The 19,196-nt window shown below is 42.6% G+C and overlaps 2 protein-coding genes across 3 annotated transcripts in view; both read left to right on the top strand.

The window, feature by feature from the left end:
• The first annotated feature begins 3,116 nt into the window (after window positions 1-3,116).
• Window positions 3,117-14,490, top strand: LOC148899826 (uncharacterized). Its single transcript, XM_088993741.1, has 3 exons — window positions 3,117-3,621; window positions 8,575-8,904; window positions 14,177-14,490. Exons 1-3 carry the CDS (start codon window positions 3,282-3,284, stop codon window positions 14,488-14,490), a joined length of 984 nt encoding a protein of 327 aa, XP_088849867.1. The 5' UTR covers window positions 3,117-3,281.
• Window positions 14,491-18,031: 3,541 nt separating this feature from the next.
• The window catches only part of LOC148899815 (uncharacterized), a 121,504-nt gene continuing 120,339 nt past the window's right edge, over window positions 18,032-19,196 (top strand). For both annotated transcript variants that reach the window (XM_088995219.1, XM_088995221.1), the window contains exon 1: window positions 18,032-18,445. In XM_088995219.1, coding sequence (XP_088851345.1) covers window positions 18,319-18,445 — 127 coding nt within the window. In that variant the 5' untranslated portion in view covers window positions 18,032-18,318. The remainder of the gene's footprint in view (window positions 18,446-19,196) is intronic.

The raw sequence follows: 19,196 nt of genomic DNA, 5'->3' as shown, positions 1-19,196 counted from the left end.
GGGGGCGCGTGTATTGGGTAGACAGGTGGACAAATATTATTACATTATGCTGTTATTATTATTCAATTCTGATATTTTTTACTTTTGTGTATGATAGCATTATTAATATGAAAAGCAAATTAGTGACAGCTGATCATCAGACCAGAGTAACCAAAGTGAAAGTTAGTGGATGCTCTCCGTGCACATATAAATCCAGCCATATAAATACAAATATTTGATAGTGTATTGTTTACATGAGTAATTCATTTTTCACATAATTTTACATGATTTTTTTGGTATTTAATCAAAGCAAAAAATATACAAAAAACAAAAAACCGAGGAGCCAAAAGAGCCGAATCTGTTTAGTGAGCCAATCCAAAAGAATTCCCATCACAAATTTGAACAACTCGAATTTGTTTGTTCGACTAGCGATGCCTGACTAGAGACCAAACGGAGCATTCGCTGCTTTGAGTCAGTCGCATTCTCTCGCTCCTTCGCTCGTGATCTCTCTCTCCCTCTGTGTGTGTGTGTGTGTGTGTGTGTGTGTGTGTGTGTGTGTGTGTGTGTGTGTGTGTGTGTGTGTGTGTGTGTGTGTGTGTGTGTGTGTGTGTGTGTGTGTGTGTGTGTGTGTGTGTGTGTGTGCGCGCGCGCGCGCGCGCGCGTGTGGTAAAGACATGATTGGGTAATTTCACATCTTGATGTCACCTGCGAACCAGTGACGTGCAGTCAGGTGAGGCAGTGCCTCACCTGTCATCATGGAAAGCTGTCATGGAAATATCAAATGAAAAAATAAATTAAACAGTTAGATGTATTTAGTGATTTGTACTTTAAAGTTCTTGTCCATTTAACTTCACCGTTTTAGGATTTTTTTTCGCTGAATTTTCACATTTACGTTCAAATACAAAGTAGAGACGAGCGGTGAGGCAGCAGCCGGCTGAGCCTCACCATGGATTGCGCAATCACTATGCTTACTGTGCTGGCTTGCTCTGCAGTGAGACCGCATTGCTGTCCTTCTGCATATCGCTATTTAAGCGTTCAAACACGTTTAGTATATGAACTAAATTTCTACAGTTTAGCTGGTGTATATAATGTAGAGTCACTGTACATTATAAACACTGTACTCCAGTGTTTATTTTGTTTTATTTTTATCAAAACGCTGTGCGTAGGTGAGGCACACAGTTCTCCCGCCTCATGACAGGGGGCGCTTGTGATTCCAGAGATACTTCCGACTCCACGGCTGCAGAATAATAGAATTAGGGACAGCAAGCTACAGTAAACAGTTAGCAAGTAAAGTGCAACCCTGCAGTCATTTTTTCGTGTTGCTCGGCCTCACTTTCAGAATGGAGGATTACATATCTAAATTGAAAGAATTTTCTAAACTGGACTTTCAATCGAAGCAGGAGGTAATAATTAAAGGAAGACCAACACCGGAGCTAAAAGGTTTGCTTCAGACAACGGGACACAATACTCGCTCGCTCTTTTCAGGCGGACTGGTACACACGAAAAGGCTGGCTGTGTGGATGTCCAGCAAGAAACCACCTTTTCTGCTTTTTCTGCCTTCTGTTCTCAATTTGTGACAATGTCTGGACTCAAATGGGATATTGCGACCTGAAAATTTTACAACGGAGCCTCATCAAACATGAGCGAAGACTCAACATCAGCATCCACAATGCTAAGGTAAAGGAGAAGCGGGAGCTTTTAAAAGATCTCATCAATGCCACCTGCTTCCTTGCCAAACAACAGCTGGCATTTCGTGGAAATGATGAAAGGAAAGGCTCTGCTAATCGGGGCAACTATGTTGAACTATTACATGCTTTCGCTAGCGAGTCATTTTGGGACATCCACTGTATTTTATGGCCTGTGAAACAGAATACAGAACGATTTAATTGAAGCAGTTGGTGATGTCATTAGAAATGACATTAAAAAGGAGATCGGTGCAGCCCCATTTGTTGCTGGAGAAGTAGACGAGATCGTCATTCTCAGCACTGAAAACATACAGTCGGAACAGGACCGATCGAGGACGACTTTCTTCACTGGCAGTGATCTCCGTTGAGACAGAGAGACTTTTAAAACTGAAGAAAGATAAGGAAGGCTTCTACAAAGAAGTTATCGATGCCTTTCTTCAGAAGGAGCGGCGCATGGACTTCATTTACAAGTAAATGAGCTGCAGGAAAGGCAGCCACTCTTGCAGCTTAATGATATGAGCAAATTGTATTTGCTTGATTGACTAGTGATGCCTGGCCATTCTCCTTTAGTGGCCATAGACCAGGGGTGTCAAAGTCATTTTTTGCCGCGGGCCACATTGTAGGTATGGTTTCTTCCCGAGGGCCGTTATGAATTTGGGGAAGCCATTAGAATGTTTAATCCGATCCACATATTACATGTAGAGCACACAACAAATGAATGAATAACTAGTTATCAAATCTGAAGTCAAGAATAATGACTGTTATTGTGGTTTTCTCCAAAAATATGACATTTTGGTTAAGAATTTAGCAAGCATCATGGAATTTCATACGTTTGATTTGCTTTCGCGGGCCGAAAAAATTGATGTGGCGGGCCGGATTTGGCCGACGGGCCTTGACTTTGACACTTGTGCTATAGACCAGAGGAGCATGCACTGCTGCAAGTCAGTCAGATGAGAGCATACGAGAGTGTTTTATGAAAAATGTGCCTTATTTCAGGTTCAGAGAGATCGCAGCAGAGAAATGATCACAAACAACGACTGTATATATATATTAATGACGTTTAATGATAGAATGCACAGCAATTCACAACACACGTTTAATGATATAATACACAGCAGTTCACAATCATTATGCTAGACACAAGTTGTTGCACCTTTTGTCCCCACATAACACTCCAGCATCATGAGTAATTACGATAGACACAAACTGTCACCTTAATGCCCCCACGTAAAGACTCCAACATCACGGTTCAGATCCAGAAGAGTATACCTTACCGTTGACAGAGGGCGGAGAGCCGGCGGACGCCCCGGTAGAGTAGTCTGGACCGAAGAGCTGGACACTCGTGCACAGTTCAAAGCAGACTCGAACCGAGATTGAGGAAACTCCCCATTTTATAGACCCACTCATGCTAAGACAAGTGGGCAGATTGTCCACGCAGGAGGTGAGTCATTCTTCCCCCCCTCTCCCTCAGTCCTGGGACCAGGTGTTTCAAAGAAGATAAAGGCAACTATGGCAAAAATACAATCAAGCGCAACATGCAGTTCATCCTTGAGACCAGGTGTTGACGATCAGTGTGAGAGACATACAGAAAGTGGCAAACAAATTGTATGACCATATATGGATGGGTCAGCTCAGGACACCAATAACAATTTCTTCCTTCAGAGAGGCACGAGTGTCAATTGCCTTCTCCCTCCAACCAAGACGGCAGTCCGAGTAAAGAACCTCAACTCTATCCAGAAGTTGTATCATTTACCGAACCTGATGACACAACAACACTCTCTCTTCTTTCTTTCAGACGTGAATCAGCTAATCGGAGACGTGAAATCGGAGAGCTCCGCTTTGGACGATCCACAAGTCCTCCACATTAAAAAGGAAGAGGCCGATGTCAGCAGTTTGCCGCAAGATGGCGTCTCCGAGGAGAGTGTCGACGACCGACTTCCACCAACCGATTATGAAGGTAACGACACATACTCCAAAAAATGGCGGCTGTGAAGTCGCAAGCGCAAAGAACATTTTCAGCAGCTCGATTCTGGACATGTTTTAGGGTCAGACTTCTTCTTTTCCTTTCGGCTTTTCCCTTCAACGGGTCGTCACAGCAAATCAGTGTCCTCCATCTTTAGAGGTTTGATCCGCATGTTTGTTTTGGCCAAGCTTTGACGTCGGATGCCCTTCCTGACACAACCGTCTGTATTTATCCGGGCTTGGGACCGGCACAAGAAGACTTATGTCCCTTTGTGGCTACAGAACAAGCAACTCGCTCAGTAAAAGGCTCCCAAACACTAAATGGTCATCGGCACAGCAACATTCAAAAAAGCAAAAACTAGACTCACAATTTCATGAGAATGCTCTGATCTTACCGTGAAATGGGCTAAAAAAAGGCTAATCCAAACCAAATAACTAAATAAATAACTAACTCACTAAATAAATAAATAACGTTTTATTTTTTTGTTGTTTTGACTTCAAGATGGCTCCACGAGTGGCTGCCCTTGCAGCAGCTCCTGTAGTTTGTTCTTCTACTATTTTCCTTTCTTCTGCCTTTCAGAACTTTGTTACTGTGAGATGTAAATTTCTCCACAGATGAGACTAATTAAGGCTAATCTAATCGAACCTAATATAATGTGGATGTATGTGGAACTGTCGTGGCTTGGAATTGAAGCGGATTTATGTGGGACAGGAGATGTGAGAATATCTCTTTTCGTCAACGGATGCTACAGCTTCGTGTTTGGTCTCAACATTTAGCTTGTAGTAGACGTGCACATTCCACCATGACGTCCCTGATCCACTGCTGAAAAGGATGCTATGTTTTAGGATCAGACAAATGGAAAAAAACAAATTTTGATGTTGATTGAATTTTTTAGAGGAGGGGAAAAAAGTCTGAGATTACTTAACATACGAGAGAAAAAACCCTCTCAGCGCTGAGTTTGCCATAAAAGTGACATCACTGAATGTTGTGTCATGGTCTTGCAGAGAGTACGTAAGGGACAAAAAAATGGAGGTACAGTGATACCTTGGCTTACGAATTTAATTAGCACCCAGACAGAGTGTCTAAGGCAAAAAGTGTGTATCCCAAAATGTAAGTTCCCATCGGAAATCATTAAAATGAGAATAATCTGTTCCCAGGTTACCATAAAACATCATTTTCTACTTTCTATTTTTCTAAGCCTTAAAGGACAACCGACGTCACTTTTTTGTTTCTTAACTGACATCAGAAAAACGTTTTATAGTATCTAAAATACCCAAAAACGCAGTATGATATTTTTATTTAAATGCAAAACACCAATAAAAGTGACTTAAAGTGTCCAAAATCTGCAAAAAAATTGAGCTGCGAATTGGGCATTTTCAGAAAGTCCCGCCCCCACTTCGTGACGTCACGCCAAGGCGTCTTGCATTGCTGGAGAATCAAAACGATGGCTTCAGATTCGGAGAATATGCTTTCTTGTTACACATCCAGTTATGAATATGATTCAAATAGTTCTGAAGAGGAAAGCATACATGTTTGCAATCAATTTAAGAATTATATGTGCCATTTTGAGGCAACATTGGGGGAAAATCTCTCACACAAAAAAGAGGCACAAAATGGCGACCTCCAGTGGCCACCTCCGCTTCCACAGGCTGATAAATTCCTTATATGGAGCTTGGATGCCCTCTTCTGGCGGCTTTTGGGTGCAACACGGTTCTCAGACCAAACATGTACAGCAAAATATATTGACGTGATGGAAGGACGCTACAATGCGTCTTTTTTCGGTCAAGGGGCGGTCCTTTCATGACGTCACGTACGGACTCGTCAACCAACTCAAAAACAAGACTTCCTGAATATTCAGAGCGAGTCTTAAAACGTAAAATATAGCTATCTGCGGTGGAATTTTATTCAAATACGCTCAGTAGAAGTCGTTTGAAGCCATTTTACAAATTATGGACACAACTTGTATCAACTTACACCTTCTTTATGCGTTTTACCGCAATTGGCTGCAACACGATTCACGTTATTTATGTAGTTTTCCTTCTAATTTCGCGATCAACACAGTGTTTTCAGATGAAAAAAGTACCCAAAATGCATTGTGTGTCGCTTTTTCGGTCAGGGGCAGTTCCCTCTGTGACATCACTTAGGGCATTGTCATTAACTTAAAAAGAAGACTTCGTAAATATTCAGTGCAAGTCTTAAAATGCAAGATATAGCTATATGCGGTGGAATATTTCTCAAATGCGCTCATTTGAAGTCATTTTACAAATTATGGATACCATTGTGATCGGATGATACTGGCCGTCATGTTGAAACAGATAAACACCCCTTTAAACGAGCACGAGTGTACTTCAGGGCGAATGCACTGGAGCGTTCGCCCTTTGAGGAGAGAAAATGTTCTGATTCTAATTTGCAATGAAACAATACCATCGATGAAACAGTCGAATGTCAGTGGCATTTTAACAAGCCCCATGTTAACGTTAGCATCAACATACTTCTGGGAGAAGTATATTGCAGATAGCAAGTGTGGAAGCTTATGAGCCGTGTGCAGGCTAGCTAGCAGTAATTTCGCCAAGTTGAATTTCATTCAGATCGTTTGCCTGGATTTGGATTGGATTGGATTGGATTTGACTTTATTAGTCTCACAGTGGAGAAATTTGCATTTCACAGCAGCAAAGTGATGAAAGGAATGAAAGTAGAAAAATAATGAGCTGCTGGAAAGGCAGCCACTCTCAGGGCGCCGTCTTGAAGTCAAAAAAACAAAAAAAATAAATAACAAATAATATGACAGCATAGAGACAATATGACAAAACAAAGACACAGACATTCATTCTTCAGGACTTGCTGTACCCTCTTTGTGATGACATGAAGCAGTTCTAGATGAAAGAGGAAAGGATCAAAGCGTCTTTGCACCAGTGGATCAGGGACATCATGGTGGAATGTGCACGTCGACTACAAGCTAAATGTTGAAAGCAAACACGCAGCTGTAGCATCCATTGACGGAAAGAGATTGTCTCACATCCCTGTTCCACATAAATCTGCTTCAATTTCAAGCCGCAACAGTTCCACATACGCATCGGCGCTCAGCGCTGACGCTCCTTTCTTCTTATCGCGGGTTCCTCAAGCCATGCATCCATCCAGCCGCAGACTGTCCAACAGCACTGACCTTTCCGCTAAACAAAGCGGGGCTGTGAAGATGCTGCCCATTACAGGCGCAAAAAAGCGATGGCAGTCGAATGGCTCCGACATTCCTCCCATTCAAAAACAGTTCTGGCATATTCATGCTGCCGAAGAGGCGCAAACGCCCAGCACAGTCTCCTCCTTGATGAATGTCGTAGTCAAAAATGCTGAAAAACAATCCGTATCCGTTCCACACGACGCACAACAACACAAAGTGACAAAAGAAAACACAAAACAAGACAAAAGCAAGGCTCATGAGAGCACTTGCTGTGGCTGCCTACTCGGGCGCCATCTTGGACTTCTTTTTTACCAATCACAAGGAACGGAAAACCATTCATGTTAGCAGTGAGTACTATCACAGTTATTTTAAATAATACATTCGGATATTTTGTTGAAAAGTGGCCGTGCGTGTGTGTGCGTGTGACTCTCACTGAAAAACATTTCTAAATATTTTACTTTTATGGCTCTCTTAGTCAAAAAGGTTCCCGACCCCTGGTCTCAACCATCTTTGGCCTGTGGTACTGGGCTCATAACCTGTTGCGCTAGTCATTCTGGTAGCAGTCCTAGCGTTTTAACAGTAACCAAAATGGTAAATTTTCGTAGCGATTGAAAGTACTCACGAGAGAAAAATGATGCACAGCCGTGTGAATCATTGGTCTGAGAACACGACAATCATTTTATTCTGCGCATGCTCTTAAAAGGCTTCACAATTTCCGGTTATCACATGATCAGCTCGTTTCACAGGTGATATCAATCATGAAATTTCCCCAATCGTGTCTTTGCCTCACACACGTACTCATGTATTTTGTTTTTCTACTTTCATTCCTTTCATCACTTTGCTGCTGTGAAATGTAAATTTCTCCACTGTGAGACCAATAAAGGCATATCCAATCCACACACATCCACACACGCACACTCAACAAATATGAACGACTCGTATTTGCTTGTATCAATGCCTGACGAGAGACCAAATGGAGCATTCACTGCTTTGAGTCAGTCGCTCTCTCCCTCCCCGTTTGTGTTAGTGTCTGTGTGGCAAGGAGTAGCATGGACAGAGATGCACACATGAGGCAGAGATTCTCTCGCAAGATCAACCTGATTAAGCACAAGTGAAAGCACACAGTAGAGAATAAGAATAATAATACATTTAATTTCCAAGGACCTTTCAGAATCCCTTTGGCTGCACCGTGTGAACCAAGAAATTCGCCCAAAAGACGCATGAGAAGTCGCACACGCAAAAAAAAAACCTTTTGCTTGCTCATCGTAGCCTAGTTTGAGCAGTTTGGACCAGCACATCCAGACGTACAAGGATGAAAAAAGCTTTATATGCTTCGTGTTCAGCAAAATGTTCTCATTGAAGATGTTCTTGCACACTTGACGCATATGGGTGTGAAGCCCTTCGGCTGAGAAAGCACGCGGGTGCTATAGGCTGTGTATGTGTGTGTGTTGCTGGGGGAAGCAAGTGTGCACGCTGAGACAGACAAAGAGGAAGAGATTGTTTGCACGAAAAAAGAAGCACGTCTGGAAAAAGCAGCACTTTTCTCAGTGCCTCCTTCATGATCGAAACAGAAACACGTTGGCTGTGAGAGGTGGAAGCAATGGCTAGCAGCTCGTGCAGGCAAGACAATTTTTCTTCGCCGGCGTCAAAGTCTTAATCAACCATGAATGTGATGCTGTTCATGTCACATTTTGAGTGATAATCTGAACTCATTTAACTCTTGGTAACTTTCACCATAATTGCATGTGTGTCTGTCTTTTTGTGTCATGCAGGCATCAGTGAAGATGCTTGTCCTGCGCGGCTGAATGCAGAGCCCTCTCACTTTGAAGAGGAAGCCTGCGACATTAAAAGAGAGGAGGAGCCAGAGCACCCTTGCACCAAAAATGATGATGGTCAAGTTGAAGAGTGTCACCGTGATCTGACGTGTCCTACTGACAACAAACACTGCAAATCTTCTCTGTGTGGCAAAACGTTGACTGATCAGAGTCGATTGAAAAAGCATGCGAGAACCCATACTGGTGAGAAACAATTTGCCTGCTCAGTTTGTGGTCAAGCATTCTCAAGGAAGAGCCATTTAATTCGCCACACAAGAATCCACACTGGTGAGAAACCTTTTTCCTGTTCAGATTGTGGTCAAACATTCTCAATGAAGAGCAATTTAATTCGCCACACAAGAACCCACACTGGGGAGAAACCGTTTTCGTGTTTAGTTTGTGGCAAAGGATTCTCTCAGAATGGCCAATTAATTCGCCACACAAGAACCCACACTGGTGAGAAACCTTTTTCCTGTTCAGTTTGTGGCAAAGGATTCTCTGACACGGGCGATTTAATTGGCCACACTAGAATCCACACTGGTGAGAAACCTTATTCCTGTTCAGTTTGTGGCAAAGGATTCTCCGAGAAGGGCTCTTTAATGAGCCACACAAGAATCCACACTGGTGAGAAACCTTTTTCTTGTACCGTTTGTGGCAAAAGATTCCCTCATAAGAGTTATTTAATTCTCCACACAAGAATCCACAGTGGTGAGAAACCTTTTTCCTGTTCAGATTGTGGTCAAACATTCTCAAGGAAGAGCCAGTTAATTCTCCACACAAGAATCCACAGTGGTGAGAAACCTTTTTCTTGTTCAGTTTGTGGCAAAGGATTCTCTGAGAAGGGCTCTTCAAATAGACACACAACAATCCACACTGGTGAGAAACCTTTTTCCTGTTCAGTTTGTGGCAAAGGATTCACTCGCAAGGGCTCTTTAATGCGCCACACAAGAACCCACACTGGTGAGAAACCTTTTTCTTGTACCGTTTGTGGCAAAAGATTCTTTCATAAGAGTAATTTCATTCTCCACACAAGAATCCACAGTGGTGAGAAACCTTTTTCCTGCTTGGTTTGTGGCAAAGGATTCTCTCGGAAGGGCCATTTAATTGGCCACACTAGAATTCACACTGGTGAGAAACCTTTTTCCTGTTCAGTTTGTGGCAAAGGATTCACTCGCAAGGGCTCTTTAATGCGCCACACAAGAATCCACACTGGTGAGAAACCTTTTCCCTGTTGAGTTTGTGGCAAAGGATTCTCTCACAGGGTCTCTTTAAATAGCCACACAAAAATCCACACTGGTGAGAAACCTTTTTCCTGTTCAGTTTGTGGCAAAGGATTCTCTCAGAAGGGAAGCCAAAGTAAACACACAAGAATCCAGTTGTGAGAAACCTTTTTTCTGTTTAGATTGTGGCAAAGGATTCTCTCACAAGGGCCATTTAATTGGCTACATAAGAACCCACACTGGTGAGAAACCTTTTTCTTGTACCGTTTGTGGCAAAAGATTCTCTCATAAGGGTAATTTCATTATCCACACAAGAATCCACAGTGGTGAGAAACCTTTTTCCTGTTCAGTTTGTGGCCAAGGATTCTCTGAGAAAGGCTCTTTAATGAGCCACACAAGAATCCATAGTGGTGAGAAACCTTTTTCCTGTTCAGTTTGTGACAAAGGATTCTCTCACAGGTTCTCTTTAAATAGCCACACAAGAATCCACACTGGTGAGAAACCTTTTCCCTGTTCAGTTTGTGGCAAAGGATTCTCTCACAGGGTCTCTTTAAATAGCCACACAAAAATCCACACTGGTGAGAAACCTTTTTCCTGTTCAGTTTGTGGCAAAGGATTCTCTCAGAAGGGAAGCCAAAGTAAACACACAAGAATCCAGTTGTGAGAAACCTTTTTCCTGTTTAGATTGTCGCAAAGGATTCTCTCACAAGGGCCATTTAATTAGCTACATAAGAACCCACACGGGTGAGAAACCTTTTTCCTGTTCAGTGTGTGGCAAAGGATTCACTCGCAAGGGCTCTTTAATGAGCCACACAAGAACCCACACTGGTGAGAAACGCTTTCCCTGCTTAGTGTGTGGGGAAACATTCTCTTTACAAGCAACGATTAACTGACCACAAAAGAATGCACACTGGTGAGAAACTTTTTTCCTGTTGAGTTTGTGGTCAAGGAAGAGCCATTTAATTTGAGGCAAAGGATTCACTTGCAAGGGCTCTTTAATGAGCCACACAAGAACCCACACTGGTGAGAAACCGTTTTCGTGTTGAGTTTGTGGCAAAGGATTCTCTCAGAATGGCCATTTACAGTAAAGTCTCGTTATATCGATACGCAAGGGAATCCGAAAAAATATCGATATAACCGGGACTATCGATATATCCGATCCTGGGGGGGGGGGGGGTGGGGGTGCGTAAATGCGGCATCTTTGTTATGGCATGTAATTTCATCATTGGGTTCATGGATTGCGTATCTAACATGTTTTTTGTACAGTAGTGAAGTGAAAAATAAAGTTGTGCATAAAATAAAAACGTCTTTACACTTTTTAATGACTATTTCCTTTCAAAAATGCAACCAACCAATGCTAAATCGTCAAGTTCTATTCACACGAAGCCACGAACGGCAGCATGTACAATCATATGAAAAACAGTGATTGTTGCAAACAATAAAGATATCTGGATGCAACACAATTAAATACTGTACATGGATGAAAAACCAAAACTGCAACGTTTACATAACTTACGTGACGTTCGAGAGTGGCTGAATAGAATGCCGGCGCGCAGCTGTGACGTTACAACAGCTTTTTGACTGACTCAAGAAACACAAAAAGTGATGTTGGTTGCCCTTTAATGCACAGTATGGAATGTACAGTCATTTTCAAAATCGTGACGCTTTAGCAGACAAAACAACAAACATTGTTGCAAAAAACGCTTGCATTCATGTAACAGTACATGTACATAACACTGCAATTAGTATGTATGTAAGCTATTTAAAAAAGTCATCAATCTTCTTCTGCTTCCCATTTTTATATTTTAATATGAACACTTCCATCTTGTTTAACGTTTCTAAAAAACCGGATGCATTTTCTACGGATTCAAAGAAAGATCGCGTGTCCGCAACCCCTTGCAACGCTTTTGTCGAAGTTGCAAAAGGTGTGCATTCAGTCGCTTCTTCATCGTCATCAGCATCATCATCATCACGGGAATCTACTGTGGCATACTTGGCTTTGACCTCCGCTGCGATATCCGCATCTGATGAGCTTGGGAATGTCGCAATGTCTTTGTCGACTGCGACATACGATGCAATGTCGGCGACTTTTAGCTTTTCAGCCAACGCTGCAAGAGGAATGTTGTCGTCATCCTCTTCGTTAGCTGCAGATGTTTCCTCACTGCACCCTGGATTTTCAAATTTGCAGTGACGGAAGCAGTTCTTGATGGTGTTTTCGGACACCGTGCTCCACGCTTTGGAAATTGCTCTGATGGCATCCAAAACAGTCCATTGTTGAAGACACACGAGCAGCCGTCTGATACACACGAGCTGCCGTCTGAAAATGGCGTCTGCTCGGGAGAGCTGCTCACGTAACAAGACACGTGACCAAGTTGACCAATGGCGCGACGGATATATCGATGTAAACAACAAAAATGGCCGGCGGGGGATGAAAAGGAGCACCGTAATAACCGGATTATCGTAACAACCGGGTATCGTACTAAACGGTACTAATTATACATAAAAAGACTAGAAATGTGCAAGGGAAATGAAAATAATATCGTAATAAGTGGTACTATCGTTATAACCGATATCGATATAACGAGACTTTACTGTAATTCGCCACACAAGAACCCACTCTGGTGAAAAATGTTTTCCCTGTTTAGAATGTGGTCGAAGATTTTTAAGGCAGCATCACTCAAGTGCACGTGAGAATCCACACCGGTGAGAAAGCTTTTGCCTGCAATGTTTGTTGTAAAGGATTCTCGAAGGAGGGAATTTTAATTAGCCACACAATAATCCACACTGCTTAGAAATATTTTGCCATCCCAGTTTGTGCCAAACAATTCTCTCAGGAGAGCCATTTACTGTAATTAGCCACACAAGAATCCACACTAGTGAGAAACCCTTTTCCTTCTCTGCTTGTGGCCAAAGATTTTTTCTGAGGGGACTCCTACAAACACTCGAGAACCGATAATGGTGAAAAACTCATCCGATCAGGCTTTATCAGGCTGATTCTAAATTATTTACATTCTCTTTTCCCCCATTGGTACATTTATACCTTTTTTCATTTTTTCACAACTTTTAGTTATAGTGATTGAATGTAATTTTTTCCACTCATTTTCAAGGTTTTTTTTCTCCCCTGTACCATCGTTGTCTGTACAGCACCTTACGTGTTGTGAAATTTGTTTAATCATCTGTTAAATGAAAACAAATATTAACCCGGAAAAAATGTCCATGTGTAAATGGACAAAAAAAACAACTATATAATGTATAGTAAGGCGTTTTTCGCCTGAAAAAACGAATAGCCATGTATAGCAACCTTGTCAAACTCAGGCCCGCGGGCCATCCTTGGCCCGCACCACAATTATTTTTGGCCTGCACTACAATTATATTTGGTCGGCGAGATGATCTCTAATATGTATTGCATCTGGCCCGCCGGCCCGTATCACAGAGCACGTACCACTAAAGGTGCCTACACATTGAACGCGTCAAGCACTGGGTGACGTCAGCGCAGCCATTTATTGTGTATGTGCGACGTCAGCGGCAGAGGGCCACGCAAGGGTGGCGTTTGACGCCCAATTCAATTCATTTTTTATTCAAGCGCCAAAACGCTGTGACGACATCTTCTGTTCGTGTCCTAAAAACACATACGGATGGCAAATGGAACAGGCTTGAAGTGTGACAGCCTCCATGTGTGCCAATCGTCCCACAATTGCGGCAGCTTTTTTCGACGAGTGCCGGAAGTGTCTGTTTTAATTGCCGAAAATGCCACGGCATTGGCGATACTCGGGGCTTGAAGTGTCTGCATTTATGCCCGACGATTTGCTGACTTTCAAGTCCCAAAATGTAGATTTGAACTTTTTAGCAACCTCTTTCCGTTTGATGTGAATAATGCACGATCAATCTCCAAATGGAGCTTATTGAGCTGCAGTGTGTTCAAGTCAACGTATGACTGTCGGTGCTGCGCAATTTCTACCTGACCTCCCTGACACGCTTCCCAAACTCCGTGCCCTAGCTGCGCAAATGCTCTTGATGTTCGGAAGCACATACCTGAGCGAGCAACTCCTTTGGTTCACGAAGATGAACAACATACCAAATAGGACTGGTCTGATTCAGTCCTGAGGATTTCCTGTGCGCAGAGCCTGACTCCAGAAATGGATGCACTTGCATGTCAAAAGCGATGCCAAGTATCTGGCTTGGACACACGTGCAGCATCAGAGTCACTGAGCAGTAAACAAAACTAAAATGAATCAATATGATTTGATTTAGGTTTACAATTCAAATGAATAAAGTTCAAGATATTGATGTCCCTGATCCACTGGTGGAAAGACGCTTTGATCCTCTCCTCTTTCATCTAGAACTGCTTCATGTCATCACAAAGAGGGTACAGCAAGTCCTGAAGAATGAATGTCTCTCTGTGTCTTTGTTTTGTCATATTGTCTCTATGCTGTCATATTATTTGTTATTTAGTTTTTTTTCAAGACGGCGCCGCGAGAGTGGCTGCCTTTCCAGCAGCTCATGTATTTTGTTTTTCTACTTTCATTCCTTTCATCACTTTGCTGCTGTGAAATGTAAATTTCTCCACTGTGAGACTAATAAAGGCATATCCAATCCAATATTGAAGCCTGATTGTTTTTCTTTTCAGTTTTTGTCACGGTTTGCAAGGTGGTGATGGTGGTGGATCCCAAAAAGGCAGGAAGGAGCAGCAAGGTGTATTTGACAACTTGTATTAAAATCAAGTCAGCAGGAACAAAATCTTAAACATCAAAGTCATTTGAACAGAAAAGTACAAAGTATCAAAGAAAACAATGAGTACAAATCTGCCAAGATGAAACAAACCTGTCAAAGTGAAGCAAGCACAATGAGCGGTACTTTGTTTCGTCTGAAAACTTCGTGTTGATGGCGAAATTAGAAGGAAAACACATCGATAACGCGATGGTGAATCATTGTGTGTTGCACCAAGACAACTATTTGATATTCGCTGACACAAATTCCCAGCTGACAAATCAGCCCATTTCCAATGGAGCTTGGGCGCCATCTTCTGCATTTTCTGGGCGCTAAATTGGAGTCCAGACGCCTCAAAATGAGACGGAAGGACTTCTTTAATAGATTGCAAACATTTATGCTTTCCTCTTCAGAACTATTTGAATCATATTCATAACTGGATGAGTAACAAGAAAGCATCTTCTCCGTATCTGAAGCCATTGTTTTGATTCTCGAGCAAGGTAAGACGTCTTGGCGTGACGTCACGAACAAGGGTTGGGACCTTCTGAAACTGGCCATTTCCGGATTCATTTCGAAGTCATTTTTATTGGTGTTTTTCATTTGACTAAAAATATCAGCCTGCCTGTTTTGGGTATTTTAGATGCTATAAAACGTTTTTCTGATGTCAGTGGGAAACAAAAAAAATGGTGCCGGTTGTCCTTTAAATGTGTTACCGCAAATGTGACGCAAAGGGTTTTTCTCCTGTGTGGCTTTTCATGTGTCTCATCAAGTGGGAATTGCAAGTGATTTTTTTACCGCAACGGGAGCAGCAGAAAAGTTCCTTGGGGGAGGGACTCTTTTGGTGTTTGTGGGACCTTTTCTCGCCGGGGACCTTTTTTGGAGAGCCCGGGTGGTCAGACCACGTTTCGTCGTCTGTGTCGTCGTCATCCGAGATTGGTGCCAGGTGGTCATCTGGCGGCGACCAATCAGACCACTCTGGCGCTTCGTCTTCACCCGCTTCGCTTTTCAGGCGAAAAACAAACTACAGGAGCTGCTGTAAAGGCAGCCACTCGCTGAGCCATCCTGAAGTCAAAACAACAACAAAAAAACAAAATAAAAAGTTTATTTATTTATTTGTGTGTGTGTGTGTGTGTAGGCCTGTATGCATGTATATATGTATTTATTTAGTTGTTTATTTATTTATTTATTTGGTTTGGATTGGCCTTTTTTTAGCCCATTTCACGGTAAGATCAGAGCATTGTCATCAAATGGTGAGTATAGTTTTTGCTTTTTTGAATGTTGCTGTGCCGATGACCATTTTGTGTTTGGGAGCCTTTTACTGAGCGAGTTGCTTGTTCTGTAGCCACAAAGGGACATAAGTCTTCTTGTGCCGGTCCCAAGCCCGGATAAATACAGACGGTTGTGTCAGGAAGGGCATCTGATGTCAAAGCCTGGCCAAAACAAATATGCGGATCAAACCTCTAAAGATGGAGGACACTGATTTGCTGTGGCAACCGTTTGAAGGGAAAAGCCCAAAGGAAAAGAAGAAGTCTGACCCTAAAACATGCCCAGAATCGAGCTGCTGAAAATGTCCTTTGCGACTGCGACTTCACAGCCGCCATTTTTTGGAGTACAATATGTGTCGTTACCTTCACAAACGGGTGGTGGAAGTCGGTCGTCGACACTCTCCTCGGAGACGCCATCTTGCGGCAAACTGCTGACATTGTGTTCTTCCTCTTCCTTTTTAATGTGGGGGACTTGTGGATAGTCCAAAGCGAAGCACTCTGATTTCACGTCTCCGATTAGCTGATTCATGTCTGAAAGAAAGAAGAGAGTGTTGTTGTGGAAGCGGGTTCGGTAAATGACATTCACATTGGCTCCAGTATCCAATTTGAATTTGAGATGAATGTCCTCCACTTTAAATGTAGTGATCCAAGCTTTTTCTCCTCTTTCATCTTTTACAGCATTCACATAAAGTTCCCCCACTTCATAATGATCAGCTACTGCATCTACCTTGCCTTTCATGTCTTGGTTCCTGCAGCAACGAGCATAGTGATTTGCTTTTTCGCCGTTTTTACATATTTTCCCATATGCTGCTTTAGGGGATGTTGCGTACCATAATGAGTACAAGATTTTTGTTTGAATATATCTTATTTTTATTGGCTTGTCTCACTCTTGCTTTGATCTCAGCAGTTTTGTTTTTGTTGAATCTGTGCGCATTTCTTTCCGCTGCATCCACATTGCAGCCTGTGATTTAACAGTCTCAGCGACTCTACACAGTGCTAAGGCTTTTTCCAGGTCCAGATCTGATTCTCTGAGTCGCCTTTCTCTCAGTTTATTGTCTGTAATGCCACACACTATTCTGTCTTTGATCAGTGATTCTGTTAATCCACCAAACTCACATGTCTTTGATCTGTTTCTCATCTCTTTTGGGCACGAATTTCTCCAACTGTCTGTACACATGTGAAGAATCTGTACATTTCAAACGTCACATTGCGTTTCTGAATGCAGTAAGCTTCAAACGTTTCCTTTATTTTTGAAAGCTTCATCTTGTCATCTTCAGCATCAAATGTGACGTTATTGTAGACCTCGAGAGCTTCCTCTCCCACAACGTGCAAAATCATGGATGCTTTCATCTTCGAAAGGCTTTCATCAGCTCCAATTGCAGACAAATACAGTTCAAAACGTTGCTTAAATCTCTTCCAGTTTTCAGCCACGTTACCTGTTAGCTGCAGAGCTGTGGGTGGACGAAAAGCTTCCATTTTTGCCGTTTTCTAGCGGGGGTGGTGCTCAATGTCTTATTCTTTTTCCACCGTGGAATCTTCCGTTCCAAGTCCTTTTATCGTCCTCTTGTCTTCCAGACCAATTCTGACACCATGTGTTGCTTTGTGTAAGCGGGTTCGGTAAATAATACAACTTCTGGATAGAGTTGAGGTTCTTTAGTTGGAGGGAGAAGGCAATTGATGTGTGTGTCTCTCGTCGGCTCTCATCAGACTGACTTGCAGCAGCAAGCTTCTTTGGTCTCTAGCCAGGCATCACTAGTCGAACAAGCAAATACGATCTGGTCACATCATTACATGCGCTGCAACATGCATCCCAACATCCATTCTCTGATTCAAGTTTCCAAACGAGAATTTTTTATTTTATTGATTTGGATATTTTTTTTTAAATCTCACATCGGATCAGAACGACAGTCCCATTGTTCGATACCTGAGGTGGTTTTGTGTGCCTTCGACCTGGTCTGGTTGCGGGGGGTTGTTTTTATTTAATAGTAATGTAAAACTGTCAGTTTTGATTGAGCGTTTATGTTGACTTTTTTCCTGTCTCTTCTTCGTGCTATTCTGAGACCGTTTTCATTATTTCTGTGTGAACGCGTCGTTGCCTGAATTATTTATTTAAAATCCAAACCGTTGACGGCGTAGAATGCTTTTATTTCGAAGGTGGTGAACAGCTTTTACTGTGGACATTTCCGGGATGCAGAGTATTCGCAATTGCTGACCTGACGCAAACTGAGACTGCGGTCCAAAACGCGGTCGACACCCGTTGACCAAATTCTCACGAATTTGTCGGCGACGTGCTCAAAACGGCCACTCGGAGCACCCACCTCTATCTTGCTCGGTTAGAACATCTTTCGTTGAAGCTTGTGTCCGATTAAAGTCGTCTCGGTCTCCGTTGGACTTTCTAGGCCTCGTTTAGCTTAGCCGAGTTTGCTAGCCGCTAACAAAGAGGACCTCGTGCTCAACGCATCGCTCCGCAGAGATCGTAAGCGAAACATTTTGGAACTGTCGTGTGAACAATGGACGCAAGAAGGACACCAGAAGACGAGAAGGACCTATATGAAGAAAAAGAGGAGCACAAGGGACAACGTCAACTGCTGGACACCATTTGGAGGATGCAGCCAAGAATTGTTCTTCACAGATTAGGTTGGCTCTTACTGCTCGTCTCACTTGTTTTCACGTCTTTTGAACTGGCTTTGTGGGTTGTTTTTTTTGTGCACACGCGCTCAAATAAGTAACATGCAATGGCTGTAGGAAATCACAAGTGAAAAGGCACAAAGCTCTCATCACATATTTATTGAATCAAAAGTCTCGAAACTTGTGCGACATCAGGACTTTTGTTTCTGACCAAACCGGTTCTGACACGAAGTGGCTCTTGGAATGCATGGATGGATTTGCCTTTATTAGTCTCGCAGTGGAGAAATTTACATTTCACAGCAGCAAAGTGATGAATGATATGAACGAATGATGTGTCGTTCGAGAACGAACCGGCTCTTGGAGCCGGATCTCTGAATTGAACGAAGAGAGCCGGTTCCTAACAAGGAGCCGGAAATGGGAGCCGACTTTTTTTGTCCTCTATTCCCCGCCCCCGGTCATCGGTTAAATCCGCACGTGATTGGTCGATATCCGTTGTAGAGGAGGGAGGGGAGAATTGTGTCCCAAAGACACACGCAGCAGTGAGGAAAGGTGGTGCGTGTATTGGGTAGACAGGTGGACAAATATTATTACATTATGCTGTTATTATTATTCAATTCTGATATTTTTTACTTTTGTGTATGATAGCATTATTAATATGAAAAGCAAATTAGTGACAGCTGATCATCAGACCAGAGTAACCAAAGTGAAAGTTAGTGGTTGCTCTCTGTGCACATATAAATCCAGCCATATAAATAAAAAT

The sequence above is a fragment of the Hippocampus bargibanti genome, linkage group LG04, assembly GCF_051943395.1.
Source record: "Hippocampus bargibanti isolate YZ-2025 linkage group LG04, ASM5194339v1, whole genome shotgun sequence".
Classification (NCBI taxonomy): Eukaryota; Metazoa; Chordata; class Actinopteri; order Syngnathiformes; family Syngnathidae; genus Hippocampus; species Hippocampus bargibanti.
Note: the sequence above shows the minus strand (reverse complement) of the source record. Positions and strands in the feature narration are given on the sequence as shown.

Coding starts and splice junctions, on each gene's coding strand:
- LOC148899826 (XM_088993741.1), top strand. CDS start 3,282: ATGGATGGGTCAGCTCAGGACACCAATAACAATTTCTTCCTTCAGAGA. Junction 3,622..8,574: donor TCCACCAACCGATTATGAAG/GTAACGACACAT, acceptor TGTGTCATGCAG/GCATCAGTGAAGATGCTTGT. Junction 8,905..14,176: donor CCACACAAGAATCCACACTG/GTGAGAAACCTT, acceptor TCTTTCATCTAG/AACTGCTTCATGTCATCACA.